Raw genomic sequence first — 18,298 nt, forward strand, 5'->3', positions numbered from 1 at the left:
GTTAAAGGCAAGATTCCTAGTAGTGTGGAGGAACAGAGGGATCTTGGGATCCACTTCCAGTGAATCCTCAAAGTTGCCATGCAAGTTAGTTAAGGCAGTGTATGGAGTGTTGGCTTTTATTAGTTGGTGGATTGAATTCAAGAGCCATGAGGTAATGCTGCAGCTCTATAAAACCCTGATTGGACCACACTTGGACTATTATGTTCAATTCTGCTCACTGCATTACAGGAAGGATATGGAAGCTTTGGAGGGTGTAGAGGAGATTTATCAGGATGCTACCTGGATTAGAGAGTATATCTTATGAGAACAGGTTGAGTGAGGTGGGGCTTTTCTCCCTGTTTCAAGGAAGGATGAGAGGTAACTTCATAGAAATGCATAAGATGGTAAGAGGCATAGATCAAGTGGATAGCCAGAAAGTTTTCTCCAGGGCAAAATGGATACTACCAGGGAACATAAAAGCTTGTCTTGTAGACTGTCCATTATGTTTCTTACTTTAGAAAGCTGACTGCGCCATGCAGATGGGGCAGTGTTCTGAGGTGATCCAGTGACTCCCTCTACTAACAAATCCACTCACCTCCGAAGACCCACAGCTACAGAGCTACTACCATACAGTGCCAGGGGCTTGGTTCAATCCTGACCTCCGGCTCTGCCTGTTTTGAGTTTGCACCCTATTGCCTACCTGCACTGCACTTTCTGTGCAGCTGTTACACTTCATTCTTCATTCTGTTCTTCTGTCACTTTGTTCTACCTCAATGCATGATGCAATGATCTGATCTGTATGAACAGTATGCAAGACAAGCTTTGCAAGACAACCAGAATGTCAGCAAAACAAAAGAGCTGGTCTTTGACTTCAGGAAGGCAGGCAGTGCACATGCTCCTGTCTACATCAATGTGTTGAGGTCAAGAAGGTTGAGAGCTTCAGGTTCCTAGGTGTGAGCATCACCAATGGCTTGTCCTGGTCCAACCACATGGACGTCACAGCCAAGAAAGCACATCAATGCCTCTACTTCCTCAGAGGCCAAAGAAATTTGGCATGTCCCTGTCAACTCTTACTAATTTCTATCGATGCACAATAGAAAGCATCCTATCTGGATGCATGATGGCTTGGTACGGTAACTGCTCTGCATTTGGCCACAGAGTCGTGGACACAGCTCAGCGCATCTCAGAAATCAGGTTCTGCTCCATGGACTCTGTCTATACCTCTCGCTGTCTCAGTGAAGCAGCCAGCATAATCAAAGAGCCCTCCCACCCTGAACATTCTCTCTTCTCCCATTTGGTAGAAGGTACAAAAGCCTAAAAGAATTTACCACCAGGCTCAAGGACCACTTCTACCTTACTGTTGTAAGACAATTAAATACTTCCCTAGTACAATAAAATGGATTCTTGATCTCACAATCTACCTTCTTATGAACTCGCACTTTATTGTCAGCCTGTACTGCACTTTCTCTGTAGCTGTAACACTTTAAACTGCACCCTGTTACTGTTTTACCCTTTACGACCTCAATATATTGTGTAATGAATTGATCTGTATGAACAGTACGCAGCTCAAGTTTTTCACTGTATCTCGTGAAATGCGACAATAATAAATCAATTCCAGTTGTTACAGTCATAGAGTCATAGAGCAGTACAGCATAAAGAAAGGCTCTTGGGTCCATGCTGGCAGGGTCTTCTGCCTAGTCCTATCTACCTGTGAAGTCGTGGGTATCCTCCAGGTGCTCCTGTTTCACCCCAAAGACACATAGGTAGAAAAGTTAACTGGCTGCTGTAAAGTGCCCCTTAGTGTGCAGGTGAAGTGTAGAATCTGGGGGAGTGAGAGGAATGTGGCGAGAATAAAGTCGGGATTAGTGAAGATTAGCAATAGAAGGGTGGATGTTGGCCGGTAATGACTTGGTGGACCGAAGGACCTGTTTCAGCACTGTAATTTGCTGTGACCCAAATAATTCACTTTGTGTTTACAAGTATTTAGCAGGTCAGTTAGAAATAGCTTCACTCTGTGCCTGATCCTTTTAAAAAAAATTTTTATTACAAATTCAAATTACTACACGAAAGTACAATCAAATTATAAAAGACCAGACATATCATAACTAATGTACATTAAACTAACACATTCCTGTCCTCAAGGATGGAATTTAACCCCCCTGCGGTGCGTGATGGTCCAGACACACTTCCATGTTAACTTCCGTCAGGAGCAACTCATTGGCGTAGGATGAGAGGACGACCTTCAGGTCCAACGCATGCAGAACCAGACCAGTCAACCTCCTGCAAAGATGACACAGGAATGGTTCTAAAAAGTTGGCATACAACTAGCTGGACATAGGATATCTCTGATGTACTCCTCTTCAAAAGGGAATGGTCAATGATCCATTGACCTTAATGAATCACTCTGCAGTAGAGTACAAGAGCTGAACCCAGGTTACAAAGTGTGGTCTGAGCCCAAATGCCCACCAGGAAACTGGTGTACCCAGTCAAATGTCTTCTCCTAAATGGACCGGTCTGGCACTGGGTGGAATTGGTCAGTATGGATCACCTGCACCAACGCCAAGATACCTGGACAATGCTCAGGTGAAGATCTTGCACACAAGTGAGAGACAGGATGCCAGTTCTTTAGTAGGCGGAGGTCTCCCTTCCTGAACAAAAGGACCATGACAGCTCTCCACCATGAAAGCATCTCCCCCAGGACAAGACTACAGTCATCTCCGGGACATCCCAGAAGGTCTGAAAGAAATCTAGGTCAGGGGACTTGCCCTTCTGGGGTTGTTGAAGGGCTGTAGACAGCTCAGCTCAAGTCAGGAGAGTGTCAAGCCACTCTACTTCCTCTGGACTGACCACTGGCAAATCCTCCCAGACCTTACTGCAAGTGTCAGTACTTGGCGGGTCTGGTGAGAACAGGGACCTGTAGAAGGAATGGAATTCTCTGTAGATTCAATCAGGATCCACGACGGAAAAGCTATTAGCAGCTAGTAATTCCTGTGCACGATCTTCCCACCACAGGGCTCATGGCCACATCTTGGACTTCAGGCTTGGGGCTGACATCCACAGGGATTTCCACCCCTTCGATAACTCCCCAACGTTGACACCCTCCCCTATTGGGAGAAGAGATCCTTCTCCTCTTCAGGCGTTAGGAGCATACAGGTACTACCAATGCAGTGGCACCCTCCGTTTCCATCACCCCATCAACCCCCGCACTTCATGCAGTCTCCCACTGATGTTCAGGGCAAGAGGGTTCCTCAGATCAAGGCAAGGGGACAGGCATGAGATCCTCATTCTCAGGGTCCTTCTTCCTCAGGTGTTTGAACCGCTGCTTGGCCTTCCTGCACCATGGAGTCTCCTCCCCGTCCCACCCCACACATGCAGCCTCAGATGCCCCCACCTGAACCACAGGGCAGGGATAGGGGTGGGGGCAGAGGCATGGGGGGAAATGGTGTCAGAGGTGGAATCCTTTGGCAGTGGGTTGGGACATTCCCTTCAAAAGTGCCCCACCTCCCCACATGCCTGGCAGCGTGGGCACTCAGAACTCTAGTACACCTGGTAGTCTACCCCTTTGTGCCAGACAGTAAACAGACCTTCAGTATCCTCCTCCCATGCCAGCTGCATAGGCAGCTGACGTTGTAAAGAGATTAGGCTGCAGAGGTTGTGTCTCTTAAACTTATGTCTGATGGCAGTGATCTCAACTTACTTGTCCCAAGAGAACTAGCTGGGGAAGGAGGACCTCAATGGGAATAAAGGGCTTGATGTGCCTGAGGACGATCCATTGCATGGGAGTGGTCACCAGCTCCATCTGCAAAAAGGGTCTTTAACTGTGATCCACCTACTGAGAACCCCTGTGCACCAACTCGTTGGACCTCAGGTAGGACACTGCCTTCCCAAACTCTTTCTAAAAATGCCACCTACCCCAACCAAATCCTCCATAGTCTCTAAGTACGGTTCCAGAGTTATTACAGTGCGCAAAATACTTTATACCTCAAGTTCATCCTCCACCGATCGAAACAGGGCATTGTCCAGGGGTAATGAGGCAGCCACCCTTGTACAGTTCCCTGGAGGTCTGAGCTTCTCAGAGTACCGATCCGGCATGGTGGCACTGCAGTCCGGAGTAAGAAACAGAATAATCACTTCTAAAATATAGGCAGCAGTGCCCGCTGTTAAAGTCCTCGAGTGTGTAGTGCTCCTAGTTGGAAAACTTTGGAACTTTTGGCAGTTCACCTGCTCCTGCGGCATGAGCAAATCCCATCGGTCTGGCAGCCTTAAGGTTCTGGGGTCCTGAGAAGAGATGGAGCACATTGTATATGGTCCAGACCAGCTTGTGCTGCTTAAATAGCAGGGTGGAAGAGAAATCTTCCATTGCTGGGGCAGTAGGAAGGCAGCCTGCACTCAACAGTCCCTTTTGGCACAGCACCGAAATTCCAATGCTGGGAAAGGCTCCATTGGTCTCGAAGAGTTCCCTGGCTGTGAAAGGTCAATACATCCAAAACACTCCTGCATCCACACTGACCGAGAAACATGACAAGGCAGGAAAAAGAGGTGTTGTCCCAATGCTAGTGGGAGAACATGGTGTTTCTCTCCCTGCTTTCAGAGTGAAACGGCTACCTGGCAAGTTGTCAGTGGCCATAGTGAGAACCTATGCAGTTAGCAGCCGCCAGCAAATGCAGTCCAAACTGGTGGAAAAACCAAAAGGAGCCTCCGCAACAAAACAGCCACTCACTCAGAAGTTCAGGAGACCCTTCTGCACCTTCTCCAATACATCTCGCAAACTTTAATTTGCAGTTTTCCTTGATTTCTCCCAGCTCAATCAGAACAGCTCCACCTTGCGTCTGACCCCAGGAGTATGTGATGGGACAGTGTAGTGGGAGCTTCACATGGAAGCTTTAGAGAGGGTGCAGAGGAGGTTTACCAGGATAGGTTGAGCAAAATAGGGCTTTTCTCTTTAGAATGAAGGAAGATGAGAGGTAATTTGATAGAGGTGTAGAAGATGATAAGAGGCATAAATTGAGTTATTGGCCAGAAACTTTTCCTCAAGGCAGAAATGACTAATATGAAAGGACATAATGTTAAAGTGATTGGAGGAAATTGGAGGAAAGCCGGGGCTTTTTTTTATATACAAAGAGAGGGAGGGTGCCTGAATCATCCTTTTGGGGTGATGGTAGAGGCAGATACATTTGGGACATTTAATAGACTCTTAGGCACATGGATGATAGAAAAATAGAGGGCTATTGAGAATGAAGGGTTAGATTGATCTTGGAGTAGCTTAAAATGTCGGCACAACATCATGGGCTGTAGGCCCTGTACTTTGCTATAATTTTCTATGTTCTATGTGCTAAGATGTCCAATTGAAAGGGTCACTTTGTTAAGAACTCTCTGGCAGCTGTGTTACACCTCACCTTTAATGTCCAACAGCGATTCCTCCTTCTTTATCGACTTCTTGTGCTCCCTTGATTTCCTCTTTCTCAGCATCTCCTTCTGAAAGGCAGTAACAGACCGGAGGAGGTCCTTGCCTTCCAGCTCAAGTGGTGGGATGACAATGCTGCAGTCCAGAAACTCGTTAATGGCATTCAGGAGATCCTGACGGTCATCAGCCATGTAGGCAGCTTCGTGGAAATCCTAGCAGGGTGGACAACGATGTTCTCTCAACATTAACAAAAACTCCACAAATATTGCTAAAATCTGTTGACAACTTAGATTACTCTGTTGTCATATATACTGGGGATTGAAACTCCTTGCTTGTGTGAACAGTTGTTCTTAGCCGAGTGACTCCCCTGTTGAGGTCAGCTTTCGGTAAAGAGTAAGTTTGTTCTGAAGGTAAACCCTGGACTCCGGCTTTGTGTCATAGTGTCATAGTCATAGACAGAGCACCACAGCACAGAAACAAGCCATTCGGCCCATCCAGTCCATGCCAAACTATTGTTCTGCCTAATCCCATTGACCTTCTACTGGACTGTCCTCCATACCCCTCCCATCCAAGTACTTACCAAATTTCATAAATATTGAAATCAAACCTACATCCACCACTTCTGCTGGCAACTTGTTCCATGCTCTCACCATCCTCTGAGTGAAGGTATTCTCCCCTAGGTTCCCCTTAAACATTTCACCTTAAACCTTTAACCTTGGGCACATGGCCAAGTGGTTAAGGCATGTGTCTAGTGATCTGAAGGTTGCTAGTTCGAGCCTCAGCTGTGGCAGTGTGTTTGTGTCCTTGAGCAAGGCACTTAACCACACATTGCTCTAGTGTCTGTGTGAGGAGTGGCGCCCCACACAGACTTCCAATCTGCGTCATGTAAGGCATGAAAATGCCTGACGCAGGCTTCTCATGGTCTGAGTCAATGTTCCCCCCTTTAACCTATGACCTCTAGTTGTAGTCTCACCTAACATCAGTGGAGAAAGCCTGCTTGTATTTACCCCATCTATACCCCTCATAATTTTGTATTTCTCTATCAAGTCTCCTCTCATTTTCCTCCACTCCGGGGAAAAGACTTAACCTATGCAACCTTTCCTATAACTCAGGTCCACAATTACCGGCAAATATTCTTGTAAATTTTCTCTGTACTCTTTCAATCTTATTGATAGCTTTCCTGTAGGTAGGTGACCAGAACCGTACACAATACTCCAAACTAAGCCTCACCAACGTCTTACCTAATAATGTGGTCACTGAGCATATGTTCACGGTCTTCTGCTGCTGTAACCCATCCACTCCAAGGTTCGATGTATTGTATATTCAGAGATGCTCTTCTGCACACCACTATTGTAACTCTATTGTCAGCTTCCTATCAGCTTGAACCAGTCTGGCCATTCTCTTCTGACCTCTCTCATTAAACAAGGCATTTTCACCCACAGAACTGTCACTCACAGGAATTTTTTTGTTTTTTGCACCATTCTCTGTGAACTTTAGAGCAGGGGTTCCCAACCTTTTTTATGCCATGGACCCCTACCATTAAAAGTTGGGAACCCCTGTTTTAGAGACTGTTGGGCATGAAAATCCAAATCAGCCATTTCTGAGTTACTCAAACCACCTTGTCTGGCATCAACAATCATTTCACAGCCAAACCACTTTCTGTAAATCACATTTCTTCTGAACAACAACTGAACCTCTTGACCAAGTCTACATGCTTTTATGATTGAGTTGATGACTGGCTAATTAGATATTTACACTATATATATTAGTTATTTGCAAAAGCTCTCTGTTGCTGTTCCTCTCCATGCCTTATTGTGCATAGGATGACAACCTTGCTGTTTCTTTATCATTTATCTGTTTTTTTTTAAACCAGACCGATTTGCTAGCTCCTGCTTAACTCAGCACAGATGGGACCACTCTCCTCAGAGTCCAGTGCTGTTGCCACTACACCACCAGCTGGTTCAAAAGTTCTCTATACAACCCTCTATTCGACAACTCTGATACTTGCCCTAGAATAGGATGCAATTCAAAAGCAGGCTGAGATTTACCTTGTCAGACATCAGGGTGGAGATGCTGCGGCCAATCTCATGGTAGTCCATGCTGGACTGGGCCGGTCCTAGTAGGACAAAGATGAAACGAACGGGGACAGAGACCTCTAAAACCGACTCCAGTAACACACTTTCACTGAGACGAACAAAGGCCATGGTGGGCTGCTCCAGGGAGGCCAGAGTCCCTACAGAGATTGAGAAAAGAGGAACATTTCATCATGGAGGTAATAAAGATTCTGCAGTTGCTAAAAATCTTGAGGAACAGAATACTACTTGCCCTTCATCTAGACCTTCACTCAAAACCAATGCTTGATGGCGAAAGCCTGGAGACTGGAATCTCTGGAGTTGGAATGCGTATGGGTGTGAGGAATGGGGCTGGTTTTGCTGGTGTTTTGTTGGTTGCTGTGTTCTGAGTTGTTCTGCTGAACATTGGGGGCATGCTAGGTTGGTGATAAATATGTGACAACACTTGTGGTTTGCACCCCACCCCAGCATATCCTTAGGTGTGTTGGTTGTTAATGCATTTCACTGTATGTGCTGATATACATGTGATAAATGAATGAATCTAAATCTCCCCTGGTTCCCTCCTTCCTTCATTCCATAGTCCACTATCCTCTATCAGATTCCTTCTTCTTCAGCTCTTTGCCTCTTCCCCCTCCCAGCCTCTCAAATCACCGTTTCACCCCTCCCATCCCCCCACCTTCCTATCACCTGCCTGCTTTACTCCTTCCCCTCCCATTCCTTCTGATTCTGGCTTCTCCCCCCTTCCTTTCCAGTCTTGATGAAGGGTCTTGCCCTGAAACTTTGACTGTCCATTTCCCTCCATCGATGCTACTTGGCCTGCTGAGTTCCTTCAGAATTTCATAAACTCAAGAAATTCAGCAGGTCAGTCAGCATCTATGGAGAGGAAGAAAGAGCCGACATTTCAAGATGAAACCCTTCATCCCTAGTTGAGAGGTCTCATCTTTGGATGAAGGGTCTCGGACTGAAACGTTGGCTCTTTATCCCTCTCCATTGACGCTGCCTGACCTGCTGAGTTCCTCCAGCATTTTGTGTGTTTTTGAATGTCCCTTTGAATGAACCACTTTGATCACTTCACACCTCCTTTCCTAGACAAAATGTTTCCAGTCTTCTCACTCTCTCATCCCTGTGTGCAGGTCTCTCCTCATTATTCCTCTCAGATTTTGTTATTGGATTTTGGCCATTTGCCTTTGTTTCTCTTTTCCAAAGGAAGTTATTCAGTGAAGCACCATATTATTACAATATCACAGCATGCCACCATTCACGCTACTTGCAGTCTTGAACATAGTTGTCTCTATCCAGAACTCTCTTGAGTCCCTGTGGTGCCAACTATTCCTGGAACTTCCCCACTGTACTCATAGACACCACGAGCTCCCTCTCCAGGGACACCCAGGTACAGATCTAATCCTGGGAGAGGAACGGGGAGTCAGCTGGGGCAAGTCCTTGAATGCCTGCCACCTGGCCCCATGAATGTCCAGCTGGCTAGGCCCATGATCAGGCTGACCAGGAGATCCCCTGAGCAGCCCAACCCCTCGGTACGAGGTGATCGAAATTTAAGGAGTGAGGGGCTGAAGTGTAATTGGAAGTTGAGGGTCAGGCCCTTCACATGGTCAGACAGGGGTTGAAACCTTTCACATTCAGTATATACATGATAAACCTGTTGTTGGACACTTACCCTGGGAGGATGTGTTATGGGACTGTGTACAGTAATAGGGTCATAAACCCCAGATCCAGGCCGTTCAGCCCACAACATTCATGCCAACCCTTTTGCCTATCTATACTAGTCTCATCAGCCCACATCAAGGCCGTAACTTTCCATGCCTTGTCAGGTCAAGTGTCTGTGTAAATGGCTTTTAAATATCTCGATAGTTAGAGGTGCAGATAGAAGGTTCTGTGGTCGTGACAGAGAATCCAGGATGGTTTGTTGCCTCCCAGGTGCCAGGGTCAAGGATGTCTCTGATCGATTGCATGACATTCTGAAGTGGGAGGGTGACCAGTCAGATGTCGTGGTGCACATCGGTACCAATGACATAGCAAGGAAGAGTGAAGAGGTCCTGGACAGTGAGTATAGAGATCTTGGTAGGAAGTTGAAAAGCAGGACCTCGAGGGTGGTAATCTCAGGATTGCTACCTGTGCTAGGTGCCAGTGAGGGTAGGAATAGGATGCTCTGGAGGAGGAACAAGTGGCTGAGGAACTGGTGTAGGGGGCAGGGTTTCAGATTTCAGGATCATTGGGACCTCTTCTGGGGCAGGTGGGACCTGTACAAGAGAGACGGGTTACACTTGAACCATAGGGGGACCAATATCCTTTCAGGGAGGTTTGTTAGTGCTATTGGGGAGGCTTTAAACTAGATTTGCAGGGGGATGGGAACCAGAGTGCCAGAGCTGACAGTGTGGCTGGGATGAAGATAAATGATGTTGAAAGTTTAAGCAAATCCGCTGATAGAAAGGTTGTGAGTGGTGGTAAAAATCTTCTGAGGTGTATATATTTCAATGCTAGAAGTATTGCGGGGAAGGCGGATGAGTTGAGGGCGTGGATTGACACGTGGAATTATGATGTTGTAGCAATTAGTGAAACTTGGCTACAGGAGGGGCAGGACTGGCAGCTTAATATTCCAGGGTTCCGATGTTTCAGATGTGATCGAGGCAGAGGAATGAAAGGTGGGGGAGTAGCATTGCTTGTTACGGAAAATATTACAGCAGTGCTCAGGCAGGACAGATTAGAGGGCTTGTCTACTGAGTCCTCATGGGTGGAGCTGAGAAACAGGAAAGGTATGGCCACATTAGTGGGATTGTATTACAGACCACTCAATAGTCAACGAGACTTGGAAGAGCAAATCTGCAGAGAGATAGCAGGCAACTGCAGGAAACATAAAGTTGTGGTGGTAGGGGATTTTAATTTTCCATACATTGATTGGGACTCCCATACTGTTAGGGGTCTAGATGGTTTAGAGTTTGTAAAATGTGTTCAGGAAAGTTTTCTAAATCAATATATAGAGGGACCAACCAGAGGGGATGCAATATTGGATCTCCTGTTAAGAAACGAATTAGGGCAAGTGACAGAAGTCTGTGCAGGGGAGCACTTTGGTTCCAGTGATCATAACACCATTAGTTTCAATTTGATCATGGACAAGGATAGATCTGGTCCTAGGGTTGAGGTTCTGAACTGGAAGAAGGCCAAATTTGAAGAAATGAGAAAGGATCTAAAAAGCGTGGATTGGGACAGGTTGTTCTCTGGCAAAGATGTGATTGGTAGGTGGGAAGCCTTCAAAGGGGAAATTTTGAGAGTGCAGAGTTTGTATGTTCCTGTCAGGATTAAAGGCAAATTGAATAGGAATAAGGAACCTTGGCTCTCAAGGGATATTGCAACTCTGATAAAGAAGAAGAGGGAGTTGTATGAAATGTATAGGAAACAGGGGGTAAATCAGGTGCTTGAGGAGTATAAGAAGTGCAAGAAAATACTTAAGAAAGAAATCAGGAGGGCTAAAAGAAGACATGAGGTTGCCTTGGCAGTCAAAGTGAAGGATAATCCAAAGAGCTTTTACAAGTATATTAAGAGCAAAAGGATTGTAAGGGATAAAATTGGTCCTCTTGAAGATCAGAGTGGTTGGCTTTGTGCGGAACCAAAGGAAATGGGGGAGATCTTAAATAGGTTTTTTGCGTCTGTATTTACTAAGCAAGCTGGCATGAAATCTATGGAATTGAGGGAATCAAGTAGTGAGACCATGGAAACTGTACAGATTGAAAAGGAGGAGGTGCTTGCTGTCTTGAGGAAAATTAAAGTGGATAAATCCCCGGGACCTGACAGAGTGTTTCCTCGGACCTTGAAGGAGACTAGTGTTGAAATTGCGGGGGCCCTGGCAGAAATATTTAAAATGCCGCTGTCTACGGATGAAGTGCCGGAGGATTGGAGAGTGGCTCATGTTGTTCCGTTGTTTAAAAAAGGATCGAAAAGTAATCCGGGAAATTATAGGCCGGTGAGTTTAACGTCAGTAGTAGGTAAGTTATTGGAGGGAGTACTAAGAGACAGAATCTACAAGCATTTGGATAGACAGGGGCTTATTAGGGAGAGTCAACATGGCTTTGTGCGTGGTAGGTCATGTTTGACCAATCTGTTGGAGTTTTTCGAGGAGGTTACCAGGGAAGTGGATGAAGGGAAGGCAGTGGAAATTGTCTACATAGACTTCAGTAAGGCCTTTGACAAGGTCCCGCATGGGAGGTTAGTTAGGAAAATTCAGTCGCTAGGTATACATGGAGAGGTGGTAAATTGGATTAGACATTGGCTCGATGGAAGAAACCAGAGAGTGGTGGTAGAGAATTGCTTCTCTGAGTGGAGGCCTGTGACTAGTGGTGTGCCACAGGGATCAGTGCTGGGTCCATTGTTATTTGTCATCTATATCAATGATCTGGATGATAATGTGGTAAATTGGATCAGCAAGTTTGCTGATGATACAAAGATTAGAAGTGTAGTAGACAGTGAGGAAGGTTTTCAGAGCCTGCAGAGGGACTTGGACCAGCTGGAAAAATGGGCTGAAAAATGACAGATGGAGTTTAATACTGACAAGGGTGAGGTATTGCACATTGGAAGGACAAACCAACGTAGAACATACAGGGTTAATGGTAAGACACTGAGGAGTGCAGTGGAACAGAGGGATCTGGGAATAGAGATACAAAATTCCCTAAAAGTGTCGTCACAGGTAGATAGGGTCGTAAAGAGAGCTTTTGGTACATTGGCCTTTATTAATCGAAATATTGAGTATAAGAGCTGGAATGTTATGATGAGGTTGTATAAGGCATTGGTGAGGCCAAATCTGGAGTATTGTGTTCAGTTTTGGTCACCAAATTACAGGAAGGATATAAATAAGGTTGAAAGAGTGCAGAGAAGGTTTACAAGGATGTTGCCGGGACTTGAGAAACTCAGTTATAGAGAAAGGTTGAATAGGTTAGGACTTTATTCCCTGGAGCGTAGAAGAATGAGGGGAGATTTGATAGAGGTATATAAAATTATGATGAGTATAGATAGAGTGAATGCAAGCAGGCTTTTTCCACTGAGGCAAGGGGAGAAAAAAACCAGAGGACATGGGTTAAGGGTGAGGGGGGAAAAGTTTAAAGGGAACATTAGGGGGAGCTTCTTCACACAGAGAGTGGTGGGAGTATGGAATGAGCTGCCAGACGAGGTGGTAAATGCGGGTTCTTTTTTAACATTTAAGAATAAATTGGACAGATACATGGATGGGAGGTGTATGGAGGGATATGGCTGTGTGCAGGTCAGTGGGACTAGGCAGAAAATGGTTCGGCACAGCCAAGAGGGGCCAAAGGGCCTGTTTCTGTGCTGTAGTTTCTATGATTCTATGGTTCTATGGTATCCAATAGCTCCAGTGGTGGAGAAGACTAGATGTGCCAAATGGCCTAATTCTACTCCTATGTCTTGTGGCTTTATGGATTGAAAGAGTAGGTAAAGTAGATTATGAATATAAATTAGCACAAAGTATTAAAAAAAGATTTTTATAATGATATGAAGTGGAAAAAGCTGGCTAAAGTGAATGTAGGTTGCTTGAATGATGAGAAAAGGAAATTAATATTGAGTAATGTGGAAACAGCCATCACCTTGAATGACTATTTTGTGTTGGTCTTCATGGTAGAGGATAGGTCTAACATGCCAAAGAGAGGTTTTATGGATGCAGTGGGAGGTCACTGTTGCTATAAATGTGGTGATGAGCAAACTAGTGGACCTAAAGGTGGACAAGTCCTCTGGTCCTGACTGGATGCATCCAGGGTACTGAACCAAAGGGTGGAAGTTATAGTGGCCATGTTTGTGATAATTTGTCAAAATTCTTTGGTTTCTGCGCAAGTTCCGGCACAGACTAGAAGACAACAAAATATCACTCCACTGTTTATGAAAGGATGGAGGCAAAAGCAGGTAACTACAGGTATGGGGCTGGCGCAAAACATTGACCCCCCCATTCCTCCCCGTCGGTGCAACCTGACCTACCAAGTTCCTCCAACATCTTGTGTGTGTTCCAATGGATTTACAGCATCTGCAGAATATTTTGTGTTTATTGTGTAACTATAACTATTATCTTAATGTCTGTGGATTCAAACTATATTGGTTGGGACACTGAGCTGCACTGGAGGGACCAAGCTAGGGATCAGCCATTGTTCCTTCAGGGTTGGTGAGACGTACCAACAAGGACAACTGTGGCCTCTGCGTTCTCCGGAATCTGTTTCAGCAGTTTCATTTCCGACTTGGTTTTGTGCTTCTCACTGTGGTGCATTGGACGCTTCAGGCTGTTCTGGAGACAAGGAGAGAGTTGTGACAAATTACACAAATGGTTTCAGTGGGGTTAAAGTCAAAGTGAATATATATCACCTTAAAATAGATTTTCTTGCAGGCATTTACAGGAAATTAAAGAAATACAATAGAATTTATGAAAAACTATACATAAACAAAGACTGACAAACAACCAATGAGCAAAAGAGGACAAACTGTTCAAAAAAACATGGACATATAGAGCTATATATATGTATATGGTGGCACGGTAGCATAGTGGTTAGCTGGCACAACACCACCTATCGACTTCAATTGCCACCACTGCCTGTAAGGAATCTGTACGTTCTTCCCGTGTCTCCATGGGTTTCCTCCAAGTGCTCCGGTGTCGCCCCACAGTCCAAAGACATGCCGGATGGCAGGTTAATTGGTCATTATAAATTGCCCATGATTAGACTGGGACTAAGTCGAGGTATTGCTGGCTGGTGCAGCTCAAGGGGCCGAAAGGGCATATTCCTTGCTGTATCTCTACAAGTAAATAAAACGATATACGTGGATTCTGGTTAACTGGGCCATCAGTTAATGGAGCAGCCGCTTATTTGGGACAACTCAAAGAACAAACACTAATCGAGGATTCCTTTTGTTTATTTAGGACACTATGCTGCTTAATTGGGACGGGAAATTTGCTGAACAGCCTCTAACTAGAATCAGGTTTAATATCACCGGCATATGTCGTGAAATTTATAAACTTTGCAGCAGCAATATCATATAATAAAGAAAAAAATGTGAAGTACGGCAAGTACAGATAATAAATAGCTACATTTAATCCATGTGAAGATATAAATAAAGAAGTAGCGAGGTGGAGTTCATGGGCCCAATGTCCATTCAGAATTCAGATGGCCGAGGGGAAGGAACGTTGTGTGACGGGAGTCCTTGACGTGGATGGCTTGTACCCAAGCACTGGAGTATCCCGAGGCTAGGATTGAGACACAGCTTCAAACAGGATCGTGAATCGGAGCATAAAACAAACACTAGACGAAATCATGAGTAGGTTTACAATTGAATACTGAACCGCAGTTCAAGTGCTCCTTAAATGCTCAATCCTTGGCACCCAAAACGTGATTGCCAATTAGCAGGACGTTCCTGAAGGGGCCGCACCACTGCCGGCCAGCCATACTCCGGGGAGTTAGAGTGTATGAACCTTGGAAGCTGGTGTGGATGGGTGCGTGACATAACACGGTGAGTATGTGCCTTCAAGCTTTCGTACCTCCTTCCTGACGGTAGCAATAACAAGAAGGTATGTCCTGGGTGATGGGGGCCGCTAATAATGGATGCCGCCTTTTACAAGCACCGCTCCTTGAAGATGTCCTGCATACTACGGAGGTCAGTGCGCATGTTGGAATTGACTAAGTTTACCACTCTCAGCAACTTACTTCGATCATCTGCAGTAGTTTCCCCCCTCCCCCAATACTAGATGCTGATGCAGCCAGTTAGAATGCTCTGGCAGATACATCTGTAGAAATTTGCAAGGGTCTTTGGTTACATACCAAATCTCCTCAAACTCCTAAAGAAATGAGCATCGATATGTTGGGTCTAGGTTAGGTCCTCAGAGATATTGACACACAGGAACTTGAAATTGCTCACTCACTCCACTTCTGATCCCTTAATGAGGACTGGAGTGTGTTTGCTCATCTTACCCTTTCTAAAGTCCTCAGTCAATTCTTTGGTCTTACTGACATTGAGTGCAAGGTTGTTACTGCGACACCACTCGACTAGCTGGTGTATTTCACTCCTGTGTGCCCAGCATCACCATCAGAGACTCTGCCAACAACGATTGTATTGTCAGTAACTTTATAGATGGCAGTGTATCTCACTCCTGTGTGCCCTCCCGTCACCATCAGAGACTCTGCCAACAATGATTGTATTGTCAGTAACTTTATAGATGGCATTTGAACCGTGCCTAGTCACGCAGTCATGGGTGTAGGGAGATTAGAGCAGTGGGCTAAGCACACATCCCTGAGGTGTGCCAGTGTTTATTGTCAGTGAGCTGGAGATGTTATTTCCAATCAGCACAGATTGTGGTCTTCTGATTAGGAAGCCAAGGATCCAGTTACAGAGGCCCAGGTTATTGAGCTTTTTGATCAGAACTGTGGGAATGATGGTGTTAAATGCTGAGCTGTAGTCAATAAACAGCATCCAGACATAAGTATTTATATTCTCCAGGAGATCCAAAGCCTTGTGGAGAGCCAATGAGATCGCATCCACCGTACACCTATTGTGGTGAAAGGCAAATTGCAGTGGGTCTAGCTTCTTGCTGAGACAGGAGTTGAATCTCACTATAACCAACCTCTCAAAGCACTTCATCACTTTAGATGTGAGTGCTACTGGATGACAGTCATTAAGGCAGCTCACTCTGCTCTTCATGGGCACTGGTATGATTGTTGCCCTTTCGAAGCAGTCAAAACTAGCATCAGTTCCGTGCACTATTCTGGCTATTAGACTAAAACCCTGCTTGGAGCGAACGGTTTTTAAATAGCGTTAGTTGCATGTGTTTGTGTTCAAAACAATGATTTTTGTCACCAATAGTTGCTGAAAAATAAGCGGTAAGACAATGTAGAACTGTATTGCTCACACAAAGTGCTGGAGGAACTCGGCAGGCCAGGCAGCATCCAGGAAAAGATTTTGGGCTGAAATGTCGACTGTACTCTTTTCCTGGATGCTGCCTGGCCTGCTGAGTTCCTCCAGCATTTTATATGTGTTGCTCAGATTTCCAGCATCTGCAGATCTTCTCTTGTCTGTATCGCTTCACTGTGGTTTCAAGTATTCAGGTTTGGAGATGCCAGAAACAGCCATCAGACAATACTGAGCAAGCAGTTTTGAAAGAGCATCAGCCGTGTGTGAATGTGTTACGTTATCCATTTGGACAATGGACACATCCAAAAGACAGTGATTTTTGATAATTTTTTAAACTATTTTGACCTTGTGCAAGAAGGCATTATCTGCATTAAGTGTCTGCATTGATTTTGTTCATTTACAGACAATCAAAGGTACCCAGCAGCAATGAATTCTTCTGTCAATAGCTATTAGGAACTAAGTTTTATAATGTTGTAGTAATATTGGTAGTATTCCAATTTGTTATGTATTTCATTTAAATGCACAATTTGTTACTCGGTTAAATGGTAGTTCGTTATGCCTTTTAACTATTTACAAGGCATTTATTTTGAGAGGACTGGAATATAAAAGAAAGATGTATTGTTAAAGCTTTATAAGGTACTGCTGACGCCTCACTTGGAGTATTATGAGTAGTTGTGGATCCCTTATCTTAGAAAGGGTGTGCTGACATTGGACAGAGTTCAAAGGAGGTTCATGAAAATGATACCAGAATTGAAAAGCTCATCTTATGAGGAATGTTTGGTGGCTCTGGGCCTGGCCTCACTGGAATTTGGAAGTATGAGGAGGGATCTAATTGAAACCTATCGAACGGTGAAAGGTCTCAATGAAGTGGATGTGGAGAGGATGTTTCCTATGGTGGGAGAGGCTAAGACCAGAGAACACAGCCTCAGAATAGAAGGATGTCCATTTAGAACAGAGATGAGGAATTTCTTTAGCCAGAGAGTAGTGAATCTCTGAAATTTGTTGCCACAGGCGGTTGTGGAGGCCAAGTCATCGGGTATATTTAAGGCAGAGGTCGATAGATTTTTGATTAGTCAGGGCAAGAAGGGATACAGGGAGAAGGCAGGAAATTGGGGCTGAGGGGGAAATGGATCAGCCATGGTGAAATGGCAGAGTAGACTCGATGGGCCAAATGGCCTAATTGTGCTTATATAATCTTATAGTCTTATGGCCTTATGTTTATGAAGCTTTGGCTAATTGGGGCAGCAAATATGTATTGGTCCTAACGTGACCCAATTAACCAGAATCCACTGTATATATAATTATAAGAGTCCTTGAATGTCCTTATGACTACTAGAGTCCTTGAAAGTAAGTCCATAGATTGTGGAATCATTTCAGGTTGTGATGAGTGACGTTATCCATGCCAGTTCCAGAGGCCTGATGGTTGTAGGGTAATACATGTTCCTGCACCTGGTGGTGAGGGACCTAATGCTCATGAACCTCCTGCCCAATGGTATGGGCAGAGAGCATGGCCAGGATGGTGGGATCCTGTCCACAGAGTCAATAACTTTGACCATTGACCATCCATTTACTCTAATACCAATTTATTCTCCCCACATACCACCAACTCCCCCTGAGATTTTATCACTGACCCACACACTGGGGGCCAATTAACCCACTGACCCACACCTCCTTTGAATATGGGAGGAAACTAGAGCACCCAGGGGAAACCCAAGTAGTCACAGAGAGAACATGCAAACTCCACACCGACAGCGCCCAAGGTTGGATTGAACCTGGTTCTCTGGAGCTATGAGGCAGCAGCTCTACCAGCTGTGTCACTGTGATGCCTTACTGCCCAGTTCCATAAAGGTTATGAAATGATAGGAAGGCCAATCAGCCCATCTTTGAATTATCTGTCTGGTTAATCCCAACCCACGTTCTGCAATTTCTCCAACCCCCTTTTGTA

General features: G+C 45.1%; 1 protein-coding gene across 4 annotated transcripts in view; it reads right to left on the reverse strand.

The window, feature by feature from the left end:
* LOC134348271 (anion exchange protein 3-like) overlaps positions 1-18,298 on the reverse strand; it is a 171,736-nt gene that overhangs the window by 51,902 nt on the left and 101,536 nt on the right. For all 4 annotated transcript variants that reach the window (XM_063051403.1, XM_063051402.1, XM_063051400.1 and 1 more), the window contains 3 exons: positions 13,636-13,744; positions 7,432-7,616; positions 5,376-5,595 (listed from right to left, as the gene is read on the reverse strand). In XM_063051403.1, coding sequence (XP_062907473.1) covers positions 5,376-5,595; positions 7,432-7,616; positions 13,636-13,744 — 514 coding nt within the window. The remainder of the gene's footprint in view (positions 1-5,375; positions 5,596-7,431; positions 7,617-13,635; positions 13,745-18,298) is intronic.

The sequence above is a fragment of the Mobula hypostoma genome, chromosome 6, assembly GCF_963921235.1.
Source record: "Mobula hypostoma chromosome 6, sMobHyp1.1, whole genome shotgun sequence".
Taxonomy (NCBI): Eukaryota; Metazoa; Chordata; class Chondrichthyes; order Myliobatiformes; family Myliobatidae; genus Mobula; species Mobula hypostoma.